Source organism: Pyxicephalus adspersus, chromosome 3 (assembly GCF_032062135.1).
Source record: "Pyxicephalus adspersus chromosome 3, UCB_Pads_2.0, whole genome shotgun sequence".
NCBI classification, from domain to species: domain Eukaryota; kingdom Metazoa; phylum Chordata; class Amphibia; order Anura; family Pyxicephalidae; genus Pyxicephalus; species Pyxicephalus adspersus.
The window spans coordinates 10,749,961-10,776,417 of NC_092860.1; the positions used below are offsets into that span (position 1 = coordinate 10,749,961).

The 26,457-nt window shown below is 39.7% G+C and overlaps 3 protein-coding genes across 4 annotated transcripts; 2 read left to right on the top strand and 1 right to left on the bottom strand.

Annotated features, from left to right (window-relative positions):
* Positions 1-1,950: 1,950 nt before the first annotated feature.
* LOC140325630 (aquaporin-8-like) lies at positions 1,951-8,552 on the top strand. Of its 2 annotated transcripts, none has more exons than XM_072403577.1 (6): positions 1,951-2,043; positions 5,413-5,715; positions 5,858-5,984; positions 6,781-6,992; positions 7,946-8,080; positions 8,470-8,552. In XM_072403577.1, exons 2-6 carry the CDS (start codon positions 5,444-5,446, stop codon positions 8,510-8,512), a joined length of 789 nt encoding a protein of 262 aa, XP_072259678.1. In that variant the 5' UTR covers positions 1,951-2,043; positions 5,413-5,443; the 3' UTR covers positions 8,513-8,552. The 2 variants fall into 2 exon arrangements, with proteins under 2 accessions (XP_072259678.1, XP_072259677.1); XM_072403576.1 differs by lacking the exon at positions 1,951-2,043 and adding an exon at positions 3,211-3,343.
* Positions 8,553-9,674: 1,122 nt separating this feature from the next.
* LOC140325629 (E3 ubiquitin-protein ligase TRIM39-like) lies at positions 9,675-13,973 on the bottom strand. Its single transcript, XM_072403575.1, has one exon. It carries the CDS (start codon positions 13,954-13,956, stop codon positions 12,394-12,396), a length of 1,563 nt encoding a protein of 520 aa, XP_072259676.1. The 5' UTR covers positions 13,957-13,973; the 3' UTR covers positions 9,675-12,393.
* Positions 13,974-18,755: 4,782 nt separating this feature from the next.
* LOC140325631 (manganese-dependent ADP-ribose/CDP-alcohol diphosphatase-like) lies at positions 18,756-23,645 on the top strand. Its single transcript, XM_072403578.1, has 4 exons — positions 18,756-18,802; positions 21,180-21,763; positions 22,263-22,376; positions 22,967-23,645. The coding sequence occupies exons 1-4, from the start codon at positions 18,756-18,758 to the stop codon at positions 23,305-23,307; spliced, it is 1,086 nt and encodes a 361-aa protein (XP_072259679.1). The 3' UTR covers positions 23,308-23,645.
* The last annotated feature ends 2,812 nt before the right edge of the window (positions 23,646-26,457 follow it).

Here is a 26,457-nt window from a genome sequence, read left to right on the forward strand (position 1 = left end):
GGTACAGTCAAAAAAGATGATGGAACAACTTCCTTGTAAAATGCTGGCATTGCATTGCGTATTCATTTAATATTCTATTTCATACATTTAAATAAGATTTCATAAAATCTTTAAAAAGTAAAAACAGGTATATGTTGGTGATTGTTACGTGGACCTGTCACAGAATTCACACAGAATTCACACAGTAAGGCACTTTATGATTTTAAATTATAAAAAGATAGTTTATTTCCATGAATTGAAAAAAAATGCTTTTGCGCTCCCTCATATAGGCAGCCTTGATCACATGACCCCCACCTAAGTCTATTGCAATTAGAACTAAACTATGAAAAGTAGTGTTTCTCTTACCCATTTATATAGAGCTAACATGGCTGCTGGGTTCAGTTAGGGGCACATTTAAAAAAGATGGCATTGCTGCACTGGGACTTCATCGCTACTTTTAATAAAAAGGTCATATGACCTGCTTTCCTCCAATCATGAAGCTGTCTCTGCAACATTTAGTAATGAGAACTCCTTGGGGGCAGTCCAATGCTTATGATTAATTTGTTGCAGTATGAGTGGTACTGTGGTCATTTATTCTCAGCAGTATTTTAGGAAAAATGTGGGAAAAATATCACCCATACAGATAGATAAAGATCACTGGTGTCACTTAAACTGACCAGAGACATACAAATTCATCTGAAGAAACCATAGAGTTCCATGGAAGCCTGGTTGAGAAACATGGACATAGTCGTTACTTGAAACGCCGCAGTTGTCATGCATTGCTGCACTGTACAGACTGTGGTGCCCCCCTTGGAGTTCCGTCCAGGCACTCCCATGTCTCTAATATGCTTCTCTTATTCTTACCAGATGAATTATTGATCCTTTCCTCTTTCATGTTTTCATTTATTATTTAAAGAACACTCAGCCCCGTGCAGGGGGGTTAATTTTCACTGCATGGCTGGGACCGGCTGGGCCTAACCCAGAATGGCCAACAGCGAGTCTTCATTCTGCTCCGGTGCCCCAAGGCAGGGCAGGGACAGAGCAAAGTGACAGGCGGCCTGAGACACAAAAAGTCACAACTATGTTAAATGAATAGGAATTCAGATCTGATTTTGTTTAGAGACTTTAATAAGATTAAAACATTTTTTTAATGGGTTTGGTGGCCTTCAGGAGGAAATTTTTGAAAGTCTTTTTGCAGTTTATAGACAATAGCAGCCTGTTCCATGTGCACAAAATGCCCTTCCTGACCATCTTCCCCCATCCTCATCTCCAACAGGCTTTGGGCCAGTCCAGTGACATCTGGGGTCTTCCCTCTTCCTCCTGCAAGTGGTACTCCCTTAATGATACCCTGGAGTAATCAAAGCCCAAGCCAGCATGATAACGTGGCCCTGGGGGGTGTGTCTATGACAGCCCAAACTTACATGAAGCAACAGCCAGCAGCCGGAAGAACGGACCATCTGCAGGAAAACGCAAAGTAAATGTTGTGCCAAAAGCTGATTTTTATTTTTAAATGTGCAAAGCAAATTTTGTAAAATAAATTCAAAAAGTTCAATCAAAACATATATTTCATACACATTGGTACATTTTTTTTTCACTATAAGGAAACACTTCGCATCTTTTGAAAAAAGAATTCGTATTGGGACCTCCTGGGCTTCCGACATCTGCTCTTGTAAGCTGTTTCCGTGCGCCCTTGTAGTCTGAACTTGGCCGCCATCACCATGACCAAGGCCCAGAAGAATATACAGCCAGTTGGCAGTACCCTCCTGTACAGTCCGGAGGTCCATAATCACAGGCCGCTGGGCCGGGCGCCAAGCCAAAAAGTACTCCACACACGAGCAGCCACGGACAATGTAAAGGGCAGCCTGTCCCCAAGAACGGCAATCTTTAGTTAAACATAAACCAACATGACAATGGCCAGCATGGCATGCCAAACCCTCCGAACAAAGGGTGGGTGCCATCCGTTGAGCTTTTTATACCAACAGCTATCTAAATGTAAAGACGTTTCGGAGGAAATACAGTGTGAGATATCAACGCAGAGGCCAAAATGTAAACCACAATTTACAGGTAAATGATATCCTTTTTTTTAATATATATCCTACATACATATATATATCGGTAGGTAAAAATTCTGAAAAAGAAACAAGTGAATGATAGCAGGCAATGGCACATCTCTGCTATATATCAGAGGGTTTTCCCTTCAGGGGCGTTCCTGGTGGGGGGTGGACCATCAGTGGCAGAGAGAGTCTGGCCTAGTGTGCCTTCCTAACCTCCTAAAATGGCCTAGTAGCCAAAAAAGTTTGCTGACCCCTGATATATACAGTAAAAGGGCAAAAGTCTTACACCTCACCATTGCTGGTAGTGAATGTTGGTCATCCTATTCCGAAACCAGGCCAATAAAATGAAGTAACCCCACAACCACCCAATGGTCAATATAAAGCTGTTCTCACCCATTGGCTAAAGCAACCCTCATTGTTCTAGGAAGACTTTTCACAAGATTCCAATATGGGAGCTTTTTTGCCTATGGTTCTGAAGAGCTTTTCTGAGGTCAGGTACTGATGATGTATGAGAAGACTCACTATAGGCGTTCCAATACATGGATTAATGGTTTGGTAGAGGAAAGGGCTAAGGGACTCTGTGAAGGACACTTGAGTTCCTCCACACCAAGCTGGTCAAATGCTCCGAATTGTAACCCCAATGTCGGAACAGCGCAATATTGGAGGAGCACAACATTGGAAGAGAACAATGTTGGATAAGGACAATTTTGGAAGTGAACAATGTTGGAAGAGCACAATGTTGGAGGGGCACAATTTTGGAACAGCACAACATTGGAGGAGCACAATGTTGGAAGAGCATAATGTTGGAGAAGCACAGTGTTGGAAGAGCACAATTTTGGAGGAGAACAACATTGGAAGAGCACAACGTTGGAAGAGCTCAGTGTTGGAAGAACACAGTGTTGGAAGAGCACAATGTTGGAGAGTCTCAAATGTCTGTGCATTCTAAATTATTAGGAGCCCCCTTAACTGGATACACCTGAAATCCATCATTTGTAAGACTGTAGGTGCACACATTTTTAGACTAACATTGTTTAATGTATAACATTTCCGCATGGACCACCCCTTCAATTAGTGCATAGTTTTCAATATTATAGGTCCCTTCTAAAAAGGTAATTCACTAAAACCAGCTAATGAAAAAAAACATGTTTTGTGTGGGATTTACCATCTTTTGAATTCTAGGTCATTGCCCTTTAACTTGGGTCATTCCCACTAAATGTTGAACTTTGGAAGCTTTTTGAAATCTTTAAATTCATACTCGGCGTCAGTCTGAGCTGCTTATAGTCAACGAGGGGAAATCCGTCGCAGTACATGTGAGTATGATAGAGATTTTAATTTGACTTGTGAAATTTCATATGTTTCCTCTTTTCCTGAAAAGCTTAATATATTGACCAAGTGAAACTTCTAAAAGGGCTCTCTAGGAAATCTTATTATGTATCAGATCACTGAGATCTGACAGAAGAATCACCATGCTATAAAAGGGTCAATGGAATGAAATGCAGGTTTTAGACAAATATTTTCATTTGATCAGCAGAACCAGCAAGCATGATTGAGCATTTGGAATACTCTACAGGAATCATTGGAAAATCATTCGATTGAATGAATATATTGACTATTGTTCTTCCAAATGTTAAAAATGTATTGGATGTGACAGCTACAACTATAATTATTATAAAGTGTGCGTGAGATCTGAGTTTTCTGCTATATAACAATATATACAGATCTGCATGGCTTTTAAGATTGGGGGGTCAGTGATTTTGGGGAGTGAATCTGTCTAGTGAATGCCTAATGACAACAGCAAAGATCTCAGTAATGAATAAGTGTTGAAAGATCAAAAGTATGTCTATTTATAATGCAGTGAATCTGAAATATTCCCTGATGTAGAATATTTTAGTTCCATGTGTTTTAAATGTCAATAATTGATTCTTCATCATATTGTTAATGTCAGATTCACTGATCTATAAAGAGACCCTGACAAGTTTATATTCCGCATTTTTTACACGCAATATGAAAAAGTTGGCTTCAGAGACACTTTTACCTTTTTTACTAAAATAGATTTTTTTATTTAGCTCAGAAGCTTATTGAAACTCATTGTTGTATGAATTATTATATATTATAAGAATCATTGTTCAGAATTTGTGGCTCATTATATTTTTTTGCTTAGCCTCTAGTTCAGTGTTTCTCAATCAGGGTTCCTCCAGAGGTTCGGAAGGGTGGCATTCTTCCCAATGGTCAGCAATGTAAGAGGAATTCTTCCTACTGACAAACATGTCAATATATTGTGAATTTAGTCATTATAGCCGGGGTTCCCTGAAGACCTTAAAGTTGCATCAAGGGTTCCCCCATGTAAAAAAGGTTGAGAAACACCGATCTAGATTGTCACAAATGTCTTTCATGAATAGTTTTTTTATTGTTGTCTATATTTTAATCCAAGGAAAAGTTTTGCTTATTCCTTGTGAAAATACTAAATCCTTGGCTGTCATGTTGATGCTTTGGCTTCAATGCTTTCCATGTCATATTTTCTTGGGGACACTCCCTGGATGTAGAATGCGGACCAGGGAAAATGGGAAAATTACTTTCTAGTAACATCATATTAGGTATTATGTTCAGGTATAATATATATATATATATATATATATACATACATATATATATATATATAATATTTAAACTAAACTTTGTACCTATTTACCTGTATATATATATATATATACAGTTTAATAGGTACAAAGTTCAGTTTAAATATTATATTTATATATATATATATATATATATATATATATATATATAAAATTGACCATGTGGGATGTTCCCAATCACACCTACCTGCTATGGCTTATAGGTGGCATTCATGAATTTATTGGTGCTCCATTGACACTAGCTGTGTCTGTCTTGACCAGACATTCATATTAGTTTTCTGAAAGCTGAATATCAGAGTGGTCAGTGATCATAGTGCAACATTGTATATAGATCAGATTCTCGGTTTACTTATTCTTACATAAGGGAGGACCAAGGTTCCACAATAGGAGAAGTCCATTGTTCTAGCACTTGGATCTGCACTGGTTTGCAAATCCCAAAAGCTGTTGCTGGGTGATTCAACTCTATTCGCAACCAAAATCCTTGGAGGACTGATCCTTTTAAATAAGACTGATTCCTATGCACAAACACACAAAGGAACAAAATGTCGGGTTGGGGAGGGTACAAACTGACCTCTGTCTTTCCTATAAAGATTATCACAGACAATAGTATTGCAACATTTCCATTGGCTCCTTGTGAAAACTTCTATTGTAGGTATATGATGTGTTCATGAAAAAATAATTACAATTTGTCCATGTTTAAATAATCTAAAACAAATTTCTCTGCATCTCCCTTTCATGATAAGCCTGAGTCAACCAAGTGAAGACAGAACACCAATGGCCAAATGTGACGAGTACATCCAAGAGACGGAGCTCCGGGGCATGAGCTCGGCCTCCAGGGAGGTTCTCACGGCCAGGGATAAAGAGGAGCCAAACTTTCTGGAAAAGTACATTCAGCCGTGTTTGGTGGAACTCCTGGGCAGCACCTTGTTCTTCTCTATTGGTTGTCTCTCTGTTCTGGTTAACCCACATGGAGCCGGCCCGCTCATCCCAGCCTTGGCACATGGACTCTCGTTGGCCATTGTCATCTCTGTCCTTGGTAACATAAGGCAAGTATTCAAGTCCGTAGAAGCCAACTTAATTTTTGTTTCAAAAATCTGAACCAAGGGGGAATTATGATTGGTTGAGATTACTAAAATTGGTTGTAATGCTAATGTAATGTTGGTAATGGTAAAAGTATCTCTTTTATAGCGGAGGGCACTTCAATCCAGCCGTCACATTGAGCGTGGTAATTTGTGGAGGTCTCACTCCCATCCTGCTGGTACCTTATTGGATATGTCAGCTCTCAGGGGGCATGCTGGGAGCTCTCTTGGCCAAGGTAGGTACAGGGACATGTAGAGGATTTAATAACGTGAGAACCTGGCTAATCCTGAAAGCTTGGAATGAATTTCCTAAAATTATTTGCTTTTAGTTGGAAAATGTTACCAATCTTGGACCAAATCCATGCCAGTTTTGCTGGAATACCCAGGTTCCCCCATGATAGTCTATCTTATCCAGTCTTGGAGAGCTTTAATAAATCAGGTCCACTATTTTAGAGTGACAGGTGTCCTCAAATTGCCACTTTGTAACATGGCCCTCTATTGGGCATTCCAAGTGGCTGTGCCAACACACATTGCCCAGGCACGACCTTCCATTGCCACTAATAGGGAACTGGTTCAGTTTAATGATGCACCGCTGATACTGGAGCCAGTGCATGTAGACAGGAAGTGGTTAAAAAAAGGCTGGGGGAAGATCAGAAGCACTGAAATAGGGTAAAAAAGTGGAAATTTTTTTTTTTTGGGAAAGTATAAAGTTTTCCAAGTATATTGCAATTAGACTGGGAAGCCTGTTGTGCCCCATTCATGACAGATTACACTTAAATAAACCTATTCAGGAAATGAACCCCACCTTGGGGTAATTCTGGTTCTCTTAGTACATATTTCAGTATAGAAATGTATAATCACCAAATCCAACCAAATAGCACACAGTTAAAATACAGATAATGCCGTTATTAGCAAAGCTTGTGATTGGACAATGAATGATAGATTCTGACAGGTAAACAGAGACCTGATTGGCTCAGGGTGTTCCCCTTCTCCTCCTATAAGTTTTAATGCTTCACGATTCCCTTATTTCAGGGCTTGGCAGACGAGGACTCCTTCCTCAATCACAGCGGGGCAGTCTGCATGGTGAATGAGGACACTTCAGTCGGTAAAGCCGTTGGAGTGGAGATTGTCTTCAGCTTCTTATTAATCTTCGCCGTCATCATGGGGGCCCTGGGAGAGCATAGCCGGACACCACTGGCTTCATATTCTATTGGTCTCACTGTCATCACTGGAATATTAACAGGGTAATTATAATGCTTAAAAGACCAATGCAACAAAAAAGAATAAAACAAAAACCTCAGGGGCATGGCTGTTTTTTGAGACCTAAAAATCTAACCAATGGAAGACCAAGAAATGGGAATATTCTCTTCCCAGGCCAACAAATAGACATGGTTAGTGAAATACAGAAATTTTTTTTTGCAAATCACATGCAAATTGCACTAGCTTAAAAATGTTTGCATCCCATTGACCAAAGGGATAAAAAGGGAAGGGCTTCATCTGTCTCAGCTGGTATGTGATCACCAATAAATCTACCAATATATTTTGGAGGAGGGGGATCTTCCAGAGACAGATCAAAGCCAAATTGGACTTGGATCAAAGTACTGCCCCATCCATCCTTTTGATCATCATTTGTAAGAACTGGAATGGGAACAGGGAAGTTACCCCATTTTACTGCCCTTACTGGCATAGTCCAAGCGTTAACCAACACCCCCATTTCTTTGCTTTACTACAGGGCATGAAGGTTGTAGCAGGGCCCCCAGAGCATCCATTGGGCCCTAGGCTTCCTGTGATTTATCCAGGCAACAAAAATAAAATATAACAGAATTACAACTAAACAGTGAATAGCTGGAAATTTGGTGTGACCCCAAATTAACCAATAGTATGAGGGGAAATAGGGAACACACCCCCCTGAGGGTCAGTAATACAGCAATTATTCAATGTACAATGTAATAGACACAAAGCCAAAGTTGCAAGGACACAAAGGGCATCACCTGTAAGGAGCAGAAGAATGATACTTTGTTACATTTGATCCCATCATGTTACAATGTAACAAAATCACAGTGAGAAAGGGGAGGAGCTTTCCCTCTGTAGGAAATGATTGACATGAGAGCAACCAATAGCAGGCAAGGCATACCACACACGCATGTCCTTCGATTCACCTCCAGAAATTCCCTTCATTGGATTTTTGTTCTTTCAGGGGCTCCATCTCTGGCTCCTGCCTGAACCCTGCTCGAGCTCTGGGCCCTGCTGTTGTCGCTGGTTATTGGGATTACCATTGGGTGTACTGGGTGGGCCCAGTCACTGCCGCCATCTTGGTTTCTCTGATCTACAGGTAAGTACTGACATCACAAGGTGCAATGTTGAATAGAATTAATCCATAAAGAGCTGCTGGCTCCAACCACAGATGGTGAACCACCATTCTTATCAAAAAGGGGGCACCAGTGAGTTACCCCTCTACCCCCTACATGAGCAACTTGACCCCAAAATTCCACTAAATGAGTTCTAAGGATCAACTCAAAAAGACCAGTACGTTATCAACATGGCCTCTAAGGGTTTAAAACATGAGAAGGCCGTAAGGTGACATATAGGATAGGCCAGGTCAGGTTACAAGGCTGCAGATAACAATAGAAATGAGTAATTCATCTGAAACCCCCTTACAATGTCATTTCTTTACCTAACCTAATTTAATATTAATTAACTTGTCTCTATTTTCTATTGCAGGTTACTGCTGGCTGGAAGACGTCACCGATTGATCTTAAAATAATTAAAAAAATAAATATATGTATGATAATTTTAAAACAAAATTCCAGATTCTCATTATTTTTATTGCAAATCTTTACTTACAGTGTATGGTAATGATACAAAATTTGGTCAGAATCCTAATAAATGCCATAGGTTAAGTTTGCATTTGGCCCCTGCTATCCTCATGCAGCCATCAGATGGAATTCCCGGTGCAGTAACCCTGCAGGACTTGCTTGGGATGCCACATTCATGCAATAGGTTTGTTTCTGATTTCTAGATAATGCTGGGAACCAATGGTATGAGAAGATTTGGAGATATTTTAGATCTGGCTTTTAATGCCATATTTATTTTAAAATCCACCCTAATAAATAATGAAACAATTTTAATACATTTGTTTAGCATGAATGTGCATCTAAAGTAGAACATACATACTCCATGCAGTGCCCTGGAAGCAACTCCTCTCCTCAGCTGTCCCTGTCTGTAACTGTCTGTCTTCTGCAACCTCTATTTAATGTACAGCGCTACGTAAGATGTTGGCACTAAATAAATCCTGTTTAATATTATTATTATTATTATTATTATTATTAATAATAATAATAATAATAATAATAATACAATAAAGTCCCTAATCTTTTTGCTTTTGTATTCTTTAATGTATATTGGGGATGTTGGCAGTATTGCCAGAAGATATAAATGATAATACAATATTAAATATTAAGAATAGAAACTAGGACAAGAACTTATTGCAATGTCTGGTTCCACAAAAAGTTTCCATAGCCAATGCTGACCCCTGCTGGACATATTTATGTATAGCATGCAGAGAGATTTTAACTACACATAGCCTGAGATATATTTTTCAAACATTTATTCCACACTTCCCATGCCTTCATTTGCAGAACAGAGCCATCTTTGTTCAGGCATCATCCAGGGTCACTATCTGCTTCTTGGCCTGAGATACTGGCTCACAGATGACACATTGGGGATGACAGATGTGGGAGGAGGGAGATGTTCTGTAGTCCAGCAGAGGAGAACTGAGCAGAGCTGACAACACTACTTGGAATTTCAGTGCAACAAAAACAGTGTTGTCACCTCACCGCAGGAAGTTAGGAGCTCACTGGATTGCTGGCAAGCATTTTTCTGTGCTTGCAGAATTTTTTTTTATATAAAAATAAAACGCAGGGAGATGGGGGAAAATGTTTATTTTTGACCAGATATAAGCATAATAATAAAGCTGATTTTTTTTCTAATGACACAACAAATGAGATTATTAAAAATGAAAGGCAAACAACAGAGAAAATGAGCTGATTCACATTCAATACACAATTACGGGTACGGGAGAGAATATCTGACATTCACTGGAACAATTGAGTTTTCCAGGCAGTAAATGATTCTTTGTCAGGGAATGTTTCAGTGAATGCCAGATTTACTGCTTTATTAAAACCCCCCTAGAGGTCTATTTATAATTTGTTCACCCAAACTGTTTTTTCATTCAGATACATTAGAAGCTGCATTAAATTCTCATGCATAATAAATCTGATTATTCAGAATAGGATTGTTCTGCCACCTGCTGGCAAAATATCTAAATTACACTGAAGTCATTATAGTAAATACGATGCTACGAAATCCTCCATGCATTCAAATGAAAAAATGTCAGAATCACAATGGATGAATCATTTATATTTTAATGATATTACATTTTTACAAAGTGTAAAATTGATAATAACATTTGTAATTTTCTTGATATATCTTCTTTGTTCTTTTTCTTATTTTTTTATAAGTATTGTATTCTGTTTTTTATTTATTTATTTTTTTACTTTTTATGTACTTTTATTTGATCCCAATCTAATATATATAGGGAGAGAGTAAATGAAAGAGACCCAGCCATGTTAACCTATTGCCCTTCCACCCCCACCCTTGCTATTGATCCTTACTGGTAAGGGGGATGATTGGGGATGTGACCTTTGCCGTGTGAAGTGTATGGGCCTAAACCCTGTTTTATAGGGGGGCCCTGTGGTGCCATGACCCCCCCATTCTGACTTCATCTGACACTGAATACAATAGGAGAAAGGTGAGTGATATGGCTGGGTAAGTATAAACACCCAGGGAGGAGGTACATGCAGATGTCACTTTATATCCCCTAAAATGTGGGGGTGATCCCAGCACCTGTCAGCAGGGGGAGCAAGCATTTTTTTTTGCCCCAGCCAGGGAGCAAATATTTAGCAGGTTCTCTATACATAAGTGAAAGGAAAAGGTAAATAGGACCCTGTCATAAAAGGGTTGATCAATTTTAAAGAGACCCTGTCACCATTACTTTAAACTCAAAAAATCATCCCCGGGGAAGTTCCTCCTGGGACCACAAAACAAACCTGGAGGCACTCAGCTTCTAGTACTTCCAAGTGCAGAGTCTAAATCCTATGTCAGATAAATAGCAGATAAGGCAGAGTCTGTGTTTTATTGGCTAGAGTAGAAGGGAAGGGGGACATCAGGGGTCTAACTAGCACTTAAAGCCTGAATAAAGTCGTTTGCATGCTAAATTGTATTTTTGATTACAAAAAGTATTTTTTTTAAGCACAGATTGATTAACGATTGTGTAAATATTACAAGACATTGGAATTCCCATTCTAATACGTTACAGGGTCTATACTTTTAGACAATATCTTAATTTGGGGAGGGCTAAGAATTTTTTATTCAAATATGCAGTGCCAAATATGCTGTTATTTTTATGTGGCAAAACAGGTAAGGGAGAATTTGCTTCTGCAGAGTAAAGGTTAAATGTTTCACATCAGAGGAACCATTAGATGCCGGAGCTCATATGCACGGTTATAAATGCTTCGTTGAAATTTGTTTATCATTTCCTGTTTTTTGCACCAGAGCAAGAAATAGACACAATGTAACTTCTACAACTGGTTTCAGGCTTTCAGAGAAAAAAAGATCACAAAAAGGTGCATGAGGGCATTGGATCAGTGGTCAGTGCCATCAGAAACATTATGAAACCCTTTACATTGCATCCGGTATGATTTGTACAGACGGATACAGCTGGATGACACCACAACTAGGACAGAATCACAAAAAAAGCTCCAAAAAGCATAAATGGAACAATAATAATAAACAGAAGCAGAAATGGCTCCTTGTGCTTCTACACCCCATCATTTTATATTGATATATAGGTGATATCCTTCTTATTTGCTTTTTTATAGAATGCAAAACCCATTTGAGGCAAACAAAAGCCCCCAAAAGAACTCCAACCCTGACAACCAAATCACATTTTAGGATTCTCCTATTACTTTCTGTATAAGAGACAATGGTGCCAAGGACATATAAAAAGAGTGAATTTCCATTAGTGGTTTAAACCTTTGCCAATTCTATCCAACATTAAAACAAGGTGCTTAGCAAAACATTAGGGACATTTTAATACCAGCCTGACCAACAACAGCCATGATCCTTTTGTTCCCCGCTGTTCTGGAAGCTGGAAGCCAAGAACGTTTTTGCATAGGACTGACATGACAGTTCTTGATAAACGGATGGCCAAAGCAGCAGTTCCATCATGTGGAAGGGAAGTCGGAGGTTCCCATGCACCCCTATACCGCAAAGTGCCACTTGATGGTAGTTGGTATCTTTCTTCACTCCAGGAGAATGTGCAACTGGTTGGGGAGCCATTAAACAATCTTGCTTTATGGTGGCCATAAGTAACCCAATTCCAGTCCAGTTTGGCCCTTGTCAATGGTAATCAGTCAGTAATCAAGCTTCTGTAAAACAACGCGCACTTCTAAAGGTTGGGAATGTTTTTCTGTTTCCAGGGTTGGAATGTCCAATTGGTATTTATCTAAGGATTGGTAAAGTTCTGGTCCTCTGATCCAATGGTCCTCTGCTAAGTTCTCTCGTCATCCCAAAGCCGTCCTGTATTCAGTTGAGAATCCTAACCCAGGCTTTGTTGCCCACCCTTATGGCAGCATGAAGGGGCTCAAAAAAATTATGGTAGAAGGTGTGCAAGTGACTAATCTCCGGCTCCAAATTGTAGAAGGAGAGTTGTCCCTTGTCATAATCTAGATATATTCCAAAACGCCTAAATCTTTGAAATATGAAAGGTAAATATATCTGATCACCATCGTGCTTGAAGAAATACTCTTTTTGACTTTTGCACAAGCACCATGATTCGTCAGTATTTCCAAAGATGGAGCCTTCCCCATCCCTGTCTATGGAGAAGTAAGACATCCCTATCCTCCAGTTAGTGGTATCGCACACCTCAGCTTCCCAATAATGTCTTCCTTCTTCCAGACCCTTTCTGCTTAACACTTGGTAAGATTCAAACCTGTCATCTGTGTCCTCAACAGAGGTGTTATCCTGTGACCCATGCACAATTAAAAAATCTGGGGAAATGACCACATTGGTTGCAGCCGTCTCCTCGTCAAGTCGTAGGTCTGGTACCGCCTCTAGATTGAGCACTTTTGGAACACTTGCCAAAATGTTGGATATTTCCTTGTGCAAGTTCAAAGAGATCAAAACTTCATTCAATTCCTCAATTTTTGGGTTGTGTTGGTAACTTCCCTGATCAATAACACAGAAGTCACTTTTGATTGATTCCTTCTCCAGTAGGACCATCAAGGGGTCTGTCATGCTGCGGAGTTCCTCGACATAGCAAATTTTATTACACAGCTCATCTTTTTTTACTTCCAGCTGCTGGATCAGATCAGAGACCGGCTCTGAATTCTCTTCAGCTTGCCTGGTTATCTGGTCCACAGTCTGAACTTCAAGAACATCCAACCTTTGGCGGATTTTTTGGAACAGGTCACCCACCTGGCTTGTAAATGCGGCTACTGCGTCATCGGCTTTTTTCTTTGTCTCTTGTAGGTTCTGGAGCCTGTTCTCAGTCTCCTGTTTCTTGGAAGTAAGTTGTGTATAAATCTTTTTCAATTTATCCTTTTTATTTCTGGAGGCTACATCTAGCAGCTGAACAGGGTGTTGATTGTGGCGGCTTTCCAAACACGACACGCAGATGCAGGTGGAATCCACGGTGCAGTAATACTGCAAAACATCATTGTGGATGGAGCAGTTCCAATTGTTCTGAAAATTGGTGGGCACGGTTAAGACGTGTTCCGGTGACTTGCTGTGGACTTTTAGATGACTTTCGCACAAGAGAGCCTCGCAATGCAGACAGCATTTAATGGCAGGTACAGCAGCGTGAATGCAATGAGTACAGAACACCCCGGACTTTTTCTGAACGACCAACGTTGATCGGAACTGTTCTGCAATATTAGACAGAGTCACATTTTTCTGCAGCCATGGACGTTTCTTGAATTTTGTTCTGCATTCGGGACAGGTAAAAACACCCTCGGTTCTTTGACTATCCAGAACACCATTGATGCATTCTTGGCAGAAGTTGTGACCACATTTCAGAGTTGCTGGATCAGTATAAATCTCTAGACAGATCGAGCAGTTCAGCTCTTCTTTCAAGTCAGCAGACGCCATTGCTAACTGCAGCTTCAGGAAACGAAACTGAAATCCACTGACCTGGGCTGGGTTTGAATTTCAAGTTTGTTGACGCAGCAATCACAGACATATTAACCAAAAAAGCATAAATTCCGGGAAAGTTAAAACCTGCAGCTCCAGGGAGCTATTAAGAAAAATGTTTTGTTACCAAAATGTTTTGTTCTAGGTAACCCTCTTTATTCACATATTCAATAGGCTAATAACAATGCTTGCATCAACTTTTATAAGTATGGATGTTTGTACACTGATTATGGACATCTCTGCTGTACGGACTTTTCCTGCATTACACGCATTATTTGTAACCTTTGGAATAGACATGTTCTTTTTGCACTTTTTCTTAATGTTTTGTATCTGTTTATTTTGCTCGTTTCCCTTTTTTACAAAATAAATAAAGAATGTTAGAAAAAAAGAAAAATGTTTTGTATTGTGAGGGATTAGTATTAAATGCACTCACTGCAGAAAGGAATTTTAGGCTCCCGTTCAATTTCAGGGCACACTGCCCATTTTTATTCACAAAAGCAAATTCCAGAGTTTTCCCTCGCAGAGTCATTACAGCATGGCAGGAAAAAAAAACAAACTTAGCCTCTATTGACCCCACAGACCTAAATTTTGGGAGTTCTCCTGGGCTCTCCCTGAACTCGGCCTGTCCACTTGAGCGTCTCCAAGACAGGTGTCCTTTTATTATCAGCCAGGTGTTACATCCTAAATTTCTGGCATGGACAGAGGAGGAGAGCCTGGCCCACCCATTCCTTCCAGGACACTCCGGGCCTGGATCCTAAATAAAATGCAGCAAATGTGCAGCAATACAATGACACGTGGCCCTATCCAGGCACTTGAATAACATTTCCAGTGGAAATCGGGTACAAGATGCCCTCTGAATTTGGCATCAGACTTTTCTTTCTTCTACAGTATTTACTAAAACCCTTGAAGTGCCCCAGGCTCAGATTTGCTTTTACACAACACAAATCAGAGAACTCCCTCTCCAGAAAGTCAGTGGTATTTTTGTTAAGGCGTCATCATCCAGAGTCGGTACCTATTGTCCAATACTGCAATCATGCATATCCTGTTATGTCTGGCACAGCTCAGACCCTGCTGCAACCTCTTACCTTTCACAAAGTTACAATGTTGCCTAATGATCACCGGGAGGGGAATGAAATGTGTCCTCCTGATTGCAGCAGTAAGCATTTGTTAAAATCATTTGCTATTAGTTGGAAAATGTTTTCAATCCTGGACCAGATCCATTCCAGGTTTGTTTGATCACCCAGGTTCACTCATGATAGTCATCTTTCCTAGTCTTGGAGAACTAAGAAATCAAACCCACCAATCACACACCCTCCTCTATGTCTAGAATAAATGCATTTGTGCACAGGGCTGGATTTCCCAGGTCACCTAGAATGTGGCCTTGGGTGCTATGGCCTCTTGGGCAGCGGTCCCCAACCTATGGTGGGCGGGTTGCGTTCAGAGCTGCAAGATGCAAGACTCAGCCCAGGACCTAGCCCAGGGGTGTTAAGGGTTAATAAAATAGAGGGCGCTGTGTTAGTGTGGAGCGTGGGGTAGGAGGGGATTAGGAATAGGATGAGTTAAAAGTTTTGCTAGACGGAAGTGAGAGGCCCTCTTTTGGAAGTAAAAGTTTCCCATCCACCCACCCACCCCTTTTATTAATAATTATAATTTGAAAGTTTGGTTAATTTTAGCGGTTGGGGTCTTGGAAGGCTAGGATCCAGTGCATTGGTAAAGTGGTGGAAAATGGCCGGGGGGATCCTCTTTGGTGGGGTCTCCCCCTTTATGATGAACGGATGATTATGGCTCCTGAGGCAGTGCTGGGTGGCTAGGGGCCAAGGTGGAGATGTTGGAAGAATTAAAGTCCTGTTGGGTGCGGATTTTGCCTTCTGAGACCTGCAGCCTGGTTGTTTGGGTGTATAACCTTGAGTTTAGAGTTTGATAACATTATGGATAATATTGTTATGGTTAGGTATTATTAAAGGGGAGGAATTAGGTTGTTGGTTAAATAGCTTTTATTCAATGTAATATGTTTGTAATAAGTAATAATTAATAATATTGGAGTGTTATGTTATGTTAATGTATGCTTGCATATCAAAAGTGTAAATTTAGTATTTATTTATCATTCATTTATTTTTTGGATATTTGTTAATTACTTGAATGGTTAATTTATCTATTGGTATTTAAATAAACATCTGCTTGCCAGCCAAATAAAATCACAGATTGGTGTCTGGGTATTTAATGGTGCGGGAGTGATTGGTAAGCAGGTGGGGGTCGGGGGAGGCGGAGGTTCTGATGGTGGTGGTGAAGGATGGGCTAGAAAGTCCGAGCTACCCTCGTCATGGCCAGTGATCTTATTATAGAACACCAAAGGTATATACAAGCCTGTTATTGGAGGATTATAAAGCATAAAAACAATTTGCATGTCTATACTTTACAAACACCTGGGTACTGCATTCTACTTTGGAACCTCTTAGCACTGCACATTGCATGCTGGGTATACAGCAATGTGCAGCACAACATGCAAATACAGTGATCATTGTCACATGCGAATGTCTGCCATACTATAGATGTTGTGCTTTATGTAACATATTGCCTTCATGTGATTGCTTTGATAATTATTACTTTTATCTACTGGGCTGTATGTTACATATTCCCGAATTCTGGGCCATGTCTTACATATCCCTGACCCCTGCACTCTGCACTCTGGCTATTTGGAAATACATGCCTGGGCCGACACCATTCAGTCCACATCAATGCTGTGTATTGTCACTGCATATTCTTGTATTATAATTTTTTGTGTCACGATATAAAATAAAGGTCAGCAATACATGCCTTTAAAAATGCAAGAAAATGCTCATACTGCCAAAACCACCAAATAACCAAATTATTAATAATAATAAACAGGATTTATATAGCGCCAACATATTACGCAGCGCTGTACATTAAATAGAAGTTGCAAATGACAGACAGATACAGACAGTGACACAGGAGGAGAGGACCCTGCTCTGGATATATTTTGGTATCCAATCATTTCCCATTTTTCTTTTTTTCTTGTTAGTGTGTGATAATTAATTTATGCTTATACTTCATTTTAAAGAACCGAAAAGCCAAACTTGAGTCATTGTCACAAGGATAGATGAATCAGATGAATGTCACGTGAACAATGAACGATGATAGAGTTATTCCTTCGTCTTTAGGGGTCTGTTTTGTGCTCTAGTGTATGGTCCTTTAATACCATGAAATGGGAGTGTCGTGTTTATACAAGAAGGAAGTTTTCTTGCAGAATTGCAGCAATAACAATGACAGAGCTAAGTCTGCACAAAGATTTCCCAGCCACAGATAACAGGTAGGTGGTAATCATTTCAAATTTATTTGAGTTCTTATTGGGAAACGTAAGATTTGCCCATGATTGACCATATATTTGCCAGAATTTATAAAATGCATTTGCTGCTGGAATAATGGATGGGCTCAACCCTATAAAGCATTTGGGATTTGGTTATTGTTCTCATGTCCAACACGGATTTCCATGACAATTATCCTATTGATTAGGGATGAGCCAGATGATATCCAGTGGAATACTTGTTTTCTATATACAGGGGAATTTTTGGGGGTGTTTAGGGTGTTTTATTACATTTCGGGGTCAATTTATAAATGAGTCCAAGAATCACATTATTACATTGGATTGAATTAGAAAAAAAAAGGAATCATAAGTAAACGTTGCTTCCTATATTTTCTACAAAAATCAGATGTAAAAAATGGGTACATTCAGGGGAAGATTTGGGTAAAAAGAATAGGAGAAAGGACGACTTTTTATGGCAACCTAATTTACATGATTAAAGTAAATTATCTATGTTGCCATAAGAAGCCGTCCTTTCTCAAGCATAAAAACAATTTGCATGTCTATACTTTACAAACACCTGGGTACTGCATTCTACTTTGGAACCTCTTAGCACTGCACATTGCATGCTGGGTATACAGCAATGTGCAGCACAACATGCAAATACAGTGATCATTGTCACATGCGAATGTCTGCCATACTATAGATGTTGTGCTTTATGTAACATATTGCCTTCATGTGATTGCTTTGATAATTATTACTTTTATCTACTGGGCTGTATGTTACATATTCCCGAATTCTGGGCCATGTCTTACATATCCCTGACCCCTGCACTCTGCACTCTGGCTATTTGGAAATACATGCCTGGGCCGACACCATTCAGTCCACATCAATGCTGTGTATTGTCACTGCATATTCTTGTATTATAATTTTTTGTGTCACGATATAAAATAAAGGTCAGCAATACATGCCTTTAAAAATGCAAGAAAATGCTCATACTGCCAAAACCACCAAATAACCAAATTATTAATAATAATAAACAGGATTTATATAGCGCCAACATATTACGCAGCGCTGTACATTAAATAGAAGTTGCAAATGACAGACAGATACAGACAGTGACACAGGAGGAGAGGACCCTGCTCTGGATATATTTTGGTATCCAATCATTTCCCATTTTTCTTTTTTTCTTGTTAGTGTGTGATAATTAATTTATGCTTATACTTCATTTTAAAGAACCGAAAAGCCAAACTTGAGTCATTGTCACAAGGATAGATGAATCAGATGAATGTCACGTGAACAATGAACGATGATAGAGTTATTCCTTCGTCTTTAGGGGTCTGTTTTGTGCTCTAGTGTATGGTCCTTTAATACCATGAAATGGGAGTGTCGTGTTTATACAAGAAGGAAGTTTTCTTGCAGAATTGCAGCAATAACAATGACAGAGCTAAGTCTGCACAACGATTTCCCAGCCACAGATAACAGGTAGGTGGTAATCATTTCAAATTTATTTGAGTTCTTATTGGGAAACGTAAGATTTGCCCATGATTGACCATATATTTGCCAGAATTTATAAAATGCATTTGCTGCTGGAATAATGGATGGGCTCAACCCTATAAAGCATTTGGGATTTGGTTATTGTTCTCATGTCCAACACGGATTTCCATGACAATTATCCTATTGATTAGGGATGAGCCAGATGATATCCAGTGGAATACTTGTTTTCTATATACAGGGGAATTTTTGGGGGTGTTTAGGGTGTTTTATTACATTTCGGGGTCAATTTATAAATGAGTCCAAGAATCACATTATTACATTGGATTGAATTAGAAAAAAAAAGGAATCATAGGTAAACGTTGATTCCTATATTTTCTACAAAAATCAGATGTAAAAAATGGGTACATTCAGGGGAAGATTTGGGTAAAAAGAATAGGAGAAAGGACGACTTTTTATGGCAACCTAATTTACATGATTAAAGTAAATTATCTATGTTGCCATAAGAAGCCGTCCTTTCTCTTTTTTCCTCTAACATGTTATATGCAGGCTTGGCAACCATTAACTTTAATACAGGGTTCCTTTTGGGTTTTTACTACCTTTCTAAATCTTGGGTAAAACCATTTATACATAAGCCCCATTGGGGTCTATTTGTAAAGATGTAAAATTGACATTCCTTGGAGAAGAATCAATTACTTCTATTGAATACACCTAGACATTTCTCCATCAGGGAATGTTTCAGTGAATGTTAGATTTACTGCGTTATAAATGGACCCTATGGTGTCCTGAGTGTGAAATCATTTTTTGGTCTTCAGGAACCAGATAATAAAAACTTAACCTAAAATAACCACCAAAACAACCTTAAACCCAATAAAACACTGTTGTACTCACTTGAATCAGTTCCATTGCAGGCACCACCATCTTCTTCCTTCTTCTCCTCCATGATTTGATTGACCTGGCCAAAATATATTCAGTCCCCGTAACTGTAGGGGAAGCCAGGATGTGCCGAATATCCCAGAAACTAATGTGAGCGATCAGGCAGATTGCTGATAATTTCTATGCAAATTGCCAAATTGTCTCTAAAATACCAGGACTGCAATTTTTCCATTGAGCGGTCATACATTTGCCCCAAACATTTGTTTGAAAGATTTTATATTATCGAGGACAGTTGGCCAACCAAAGTCGTTGAACTTACCTGGATTCAGAGGAGCTTAATAAAAGATCCCATGTGTTGATAGCTAAATCAGACCTGGCTGTTCCAATGGGCAATCTGGAGGTTTAGTCTTGGTCTGGACAATTTTGTATTTTATTTTGGATATAGAGTTACATCTTGATCTGGCCTTCATTGGCTCGGATTAACTTAATACCATTAAATCATGCAGTCATTGAAGTCAGAACCGCAGCGCCGCATAATTGTTCCAGCCCATGGACTGATTATCTTTGATTTATGCAGAATTGGCAGCAGGTGGGCATCCAGCACCTATATTAATGATCCACCCCTTATCCAACAGCAAGATGTGTGCCCCGGGGTGCAGGAGTAGTAGTAGGAGTTTCCTTTTATAACAGTTCCCTAAGACTAAAAGGACTCCATGTTTGCTATCTTTTGCATGAGAACACTGAGACTGTGCAGGGGATGATGCAATTTTTTATAATTGCTGAGGTTTGTAGCTGGAATCCTTTCACCGTATATATTGTGAGATCGCCTGAAGCAACGGGGGTGTTTCAAACAGGAAACAGGGCCAGCAGGTTATCCGTGCAATAAGGGTTTTTATTCACTAATATTATTTACACACAAAAACAGACAAAACAAACAGCAAAAATAAAGCCTGGCCACTTGGCCTCTAACTCACTGTTAGATCTCTTTACTAACAATCCAGCCCAACCTAATGCTGTGCAGGACTCTTAAGGCCCTAACCATACAGCTTTTCCAAATATAGTCTGTTTCTTTACTCACCATTTACCTTGGCCCAGCTCACCAGCCAAGACAGGGCCACAGGAATAAGCACGCTGGGAGTTTATATCCCCAGCCTAATTTCCAGGATGCATTTCAGGTGACACAGTTACACCTGATCATACCCAGGCCTCTTTAGCTCCCCCACCTGGCCAAGAAGCTCATTGTTATTTAGCCTGGTACTTCAACGCCACCTTCAGGTCAAAAGGGAAAGTGTCTGACTAAACAGAAAAATACTCCTGTATTTGGGCAAACCCTGTGATTTTTTTGGCCAGCTGTTACAAAATATATATATTGTACCTTGTAGGTTTGGTTGTTGAGTTGTAGCTACCTGTTGTCTATCTTGACCTACTTTTGGCTATTCTACAAGAATTCACTGTTCCTTTTTGTGTTTTCACTTATGTGTTCAATGTACAGGATGGGATCAGCTGCTCCAGAAACGAAAGACCAAAAGCCTTATTTTTCATTCGGACTCATAGCAGACATCCAATATGCCAACAAAAGCAATGGCTTCAGCTCCTGGAGGACCATGCGGTACTACCAGCAAAGCCTCTTGCACCTGCAGCAAGCCATCGAAGAATGGAACGGGCAACATCCCCTTCCCAGTTTCGTGCTGCAGCTTGGTGACATCATCGACAGCTACAACAAAGACGTGGGAACATCAGAGCAGGCCCTGGAGTTGGTTTTAAGAGGCATCAAAAAGGCCAAGATGCTGTTCCACCACATCTGGGGCAACCATGAACTCTACAACTTCAATCGTGAATTCTTAAGAGAATCCAAACTCAACACTTCTTGGATGCAGGACAGAGAACAAGATAAGAGAAGCCATGATGGAAAGGCTACAAATGTTGACTTTTATGCATATCACTTTAGTCCTCACTCCAGTTTCCGGTTTATCATAGTGGACACCTATGATTTGAGTGTCCACGGAAGAAGTCCTTCTGATCCTCGATGTGTCAAGTCTTGGGATTTAATGAATAGATTCAGAAATGAAAACAGTGGTATGTAGACCAGGTGGGAGTTGGATCAGCCTAGGCCATATGTGCAAGAACCCGTGTGCTTAGGAATATATCCAGATTGTTGGACACCATAACACTATAACAAGTCCAATGCCGTTCCAATGTATTATGGCTATATTGGCAGAGCTATACAGAATATTTACATATAACAAAAAGATAATAAGATATATATATCACATGACGTTCTAGATACCACATACTGGCTTGAGGTTTTATTAAAGCACTCCAAGACGGGAGAAGAAAAACCATCATGGATACTAATAGCAAATAGTCATTCTTCTCTATTATTGGAGACCCTAAATAAACCATGCTCAATGTTCTAGATATCATATGATGTTGTAGATATTAAATACTGTTCTAAATATCACAAAATGTTCTAGATATTGAATGACGTTCTAGATATCAAATAATGTTTTAGATATTACATGATGTTATAAATAATACCACAGCAGTTTGTTCAATGTCTAATTTCCTCTTGTAGGCTCCAGTGCGCACATGGTGACGTTTAATGGGGGAATTGGCACTGAGCAGCTCTCATGGTTGAATGACATCCTCACATATTGCGACAGACATCAGGAGAAAGTGATAATGGCCGGTGGGTAACAATGTCAGAATTGCACATAGACAGTCGTACATAATGTGTCATAAGATACGCTAACCTGATTTTTTTTTTAAAGCATGGGGGGCGGGGGGGTTAGGAACCTAACCTATCAGTGAGGTTTACCCTAACTTCTTGTTTCTGTGACACCCTGATATATCTTAACTCACAAGGCATCACCTTGACCCTTTTCTGTTACAATATATTTAACATATATACTGTATAATAGATTGACAACAACAAATGTCTTTTTGGGAGACGAGAAAGAGTATCTGTCAGATGTCTCATTTCCTGTTACAGTGACAGCCTTCCACATGCGGACATACTAGGCGTCACCTGGACATGAAGTACTGTACAGAAAAGTCTTTCGAGCAGGCAAAAAAACCTGAAAATATTGTTAATCTCATACCAATCAAAACATAACAATAAGGAGATGTTATGGTGCCGGGAGCAGTTTAGACTTGGCTCCTGGATTTTATTAGAAGGTCCTCAATACATATATAAAATAAAACCTGAGAAATACTTTGGCTTTTTTGCACTTGGTTCCACTTTTGCAAATTGTTCATATTTTTTTTGTATTTTTACAGGTCATGCCCCAATCCACCCCAGAGCCAAACGCAGCCTCTGCTTGGCCTGGAACTACAAGGATATCCTTCGCGTCATCCAATCCCACCAAAGCGTGGTGTGTTACTTTGCAGGCCACGACCATGATGGCGGATATTACCGCGACTCACATGGCATACACCACGTCACTATGCAGGGGGTTATTGAGTCGCAACCTGACTCTAATGCATTTGGGACAGTGGATGTCTTTGAGGACAGGATGGTCCTTCATGGGAAGGGACGCGTGAAAAGCAGAGTGCTCCTATTTCCGATAGGTGAGGAGTATCATCGTCTTCCTCCCCACTTATCGAAGGAAGCAAAATAAGGAAAAAACCCAATCTGATGTTTGATTGCAAAAAGGTGAATATGGGTCAGTTGAATATTCTAGAGTGGAGTCATAGACGAGTCACAAGGATGATAGATAATACCACCCTGAACAAGCAGTGGACCTCATCCTCAACGTGAAGACCCCATCCTCAATGTGGAGACCCCATTCTCACCATCAAGATCTCATCCTCAACATGGAAACCCCATCTTCATCATGAAGACCCCATTCTCAACATTAAGATGTCATCCTCAACATGAGGACCAGATCCTCAATGTGGAGACCCCATCCTCAACATAAAGATCTCATCCTCAACGTGAAAACCTCATCCTCAACATGAAGACGTCTATGTTAATGACTGCTGAGATAAAATCAAAAAGCCACATAGAGCATTTGGTGTTGGTCAGAGAGGCCTTCATATATAAGGGGCAGCTCAGGCTGCTTCTGGGTCTATTTATTTCAAAGTGTATCCAAACCCGAGAACAAAAATGCAAAATTCTTTCCTAAAACATGCTGTCGCTAGCTGATTAGCCCATCCATTCTCATGTCACCAGCTGTCCCTCAGAGCTCGCAATCTAATGTCCCAACTATAATCAGTTTATTATTTATCCTATCTGTAAGCCATTTTACATACCAGTATGTGTGTGGGAGGAAAGCCATGCAAAAACATGGAGATCATACAGACTAAATGTATACAGTGCCATAACTTGGACTCAGACCATGCTACAGAGTCAGAGTCTTTATTTGTGTATTCACCATCTTTCTGTTATTCTTCATTCTTCTGCTATCGGTATGATTGTATTAGTGCATGTGCACTGACTCATGTGCTGCTTCTCCCTCCCCGAGTTTAAACGCTGCTGTGCAAGGAATAGGAAAGTCTAATACTACCAAATATTAGATATATACCATATATCAGATATATAGAGATGAATCACACCTGGATCAATGGGAACCATTACTAATACTACAGAATGTAGATGTGGGGAGTATCCAATGGCATTCAGGGTAGGAAAGGAGTTTTCCTCTCCGTGGATCCGTGGCCCACACTTTTTTGCCTTCCTCTGGATCAGCCCCAATCTGACTCCCCCAGTCTACTCCCTGCTGTACAAGGAAATGAAAAGTCTAATACTAAAGCTGCGTACACACTTGCAATTTTTGTCATTGGAAAGGATCTTTCACGATCCTTTCCAACGACAAGGGGCTGCAAGATGCATGAACGAGTGCTGTACATACAGCACCGTTCATGCTCTATGGAGAGGGGAGGGGGGAGAGCGACGGAGCGGCACCCTGCTGCGCGCTCTCCCCTTCCCTTTCATTACGATCGGCTGTCGTCCATCGTCCGTGGATCCGGCAGGTCGGTCGTCCGGACGATGGACGACACCGACTGTACACACGGAAGATTTTCGCCCGATAATTGGCCGATGCCGATTATCGGGCGATAAAAATCTGCCGTGTGTACGTAGCTTAAGTCAAATTCAGGTACATTTAAAAAGAATGCCCTATGTGGAAAACAAAGTGGGGCAACTTTCATGGTAAATTCTTCCATCAATATATAATTTGTACTAAATAAATACAATTATATATAATAATACATATTAATATAAATTATTATAATATACAATAATATTTAATGAATATAATGTTCATTTTATGAATGTATTTATTGAAACAGTTTAAGTGCAATTTTTGCTTTACAATGGTGCACATATAAATGTAAATGCTGCTAAAATAAAGCTCACCTCCAGGCTCATTGAAGAATACAAGAACAAGAAAAATACGGGACTTTAAAGGCAGTGGGTTTATAAAAAATTGTCATATACCTTTTATTTCCTTCATTAAGAAACAACAGTTAAAAAATATACATGCCTCTTCCCTTAAATCAAGTTTCAGAAAGAGTTAATCAACATTGTTAGCATACATGGGCTAGATACATTGTACACATACATATGATGAGATCATCCGATGCGTTTCGCAGACTGTATCTGCTTCCTCAGGGATGTAATTTGTACAGCTAGTAGGTGTATCAGCACAAAGGATGTTGCATTCACCGTTATGCTTACTCTCTTGGTATGAAAGTAGGCAAAAGGCAGAATTGAAATCACAAAGAAATGACGTTGTCGTGTCCCTTATATGCACACCGAAACTATATTCAGTTCCTCATAAGATTGTTTTGACTCTACCCATTCTATTATGAAAAGATATTTTATTCTCTTCTCCCAAGACTCGATCCAATGATACCATCCATACCATAATTTGATCTGAACTTGAATTGTAAACCGAACTGCTCTGCGATATCAAACGAATTGTCTCACCCCCACGGCTTGGCCTTGCCCTGGCATCTAATCACCCGGTGACATTTTGCTATGAGCAGTCCAGACACTGATTATTGCGCTGATTCCACAAGTGGGCAGGTTCATATTATTCTGCACTCACAGTATTGCCCTCAATCTTTTGACTTAAATGATGCTGGCCCTTGTTTAACCTGGGAGAGTGAGGACCTCTTGTGGCAGAAGAGAAGTATTGCAAGTGAGAGCTTCAAACTAAAGATGTATATATTACAGATTTAGATGTTAATAACAATTCATATTTATCTTAAGCATAAATGCTTTGTGTATACTAAATAAAGAGGGTTTATATATCATATGGCTCAATGTATAATGTTAAATTACAGATGTGGGACAAGAGAAGATAAAGTATATCCGGATGCTCAGTTCATATAAAATCATGATCACGATTTAGAACAATTGTATTTTAATATCTGGGCTTCATCCACAAAAAATATAAAACTTTACCATATTCCAGACTTGGTCTTGCTCCTTACACTGCTGTAAAGTTTAAGTCAGTTGAACTATTTTTATTGCCAATGGCACCACCTGCTGGTCACACTTTTGCATAGCAGCAAAATACAAATAAAATGACAGTTCATATTTATAAACCAGTAAATCTGACACCAAACTTTCACTTCTGGTGAATCTTCCAGGTTCTGCTTTTTGAAATGTCAGTGATTGATTTGCCATTAGTGAATGTGCTGATTTATAAATATGGTTTATAAATATGCCCCACATGTCACAGCAAATGGCATAATAGGATAATTCCAAGTCCACTTCTTTGGCCGTGGTCTCTAGGCTCCAACCATTGCTGTGTTTCTAA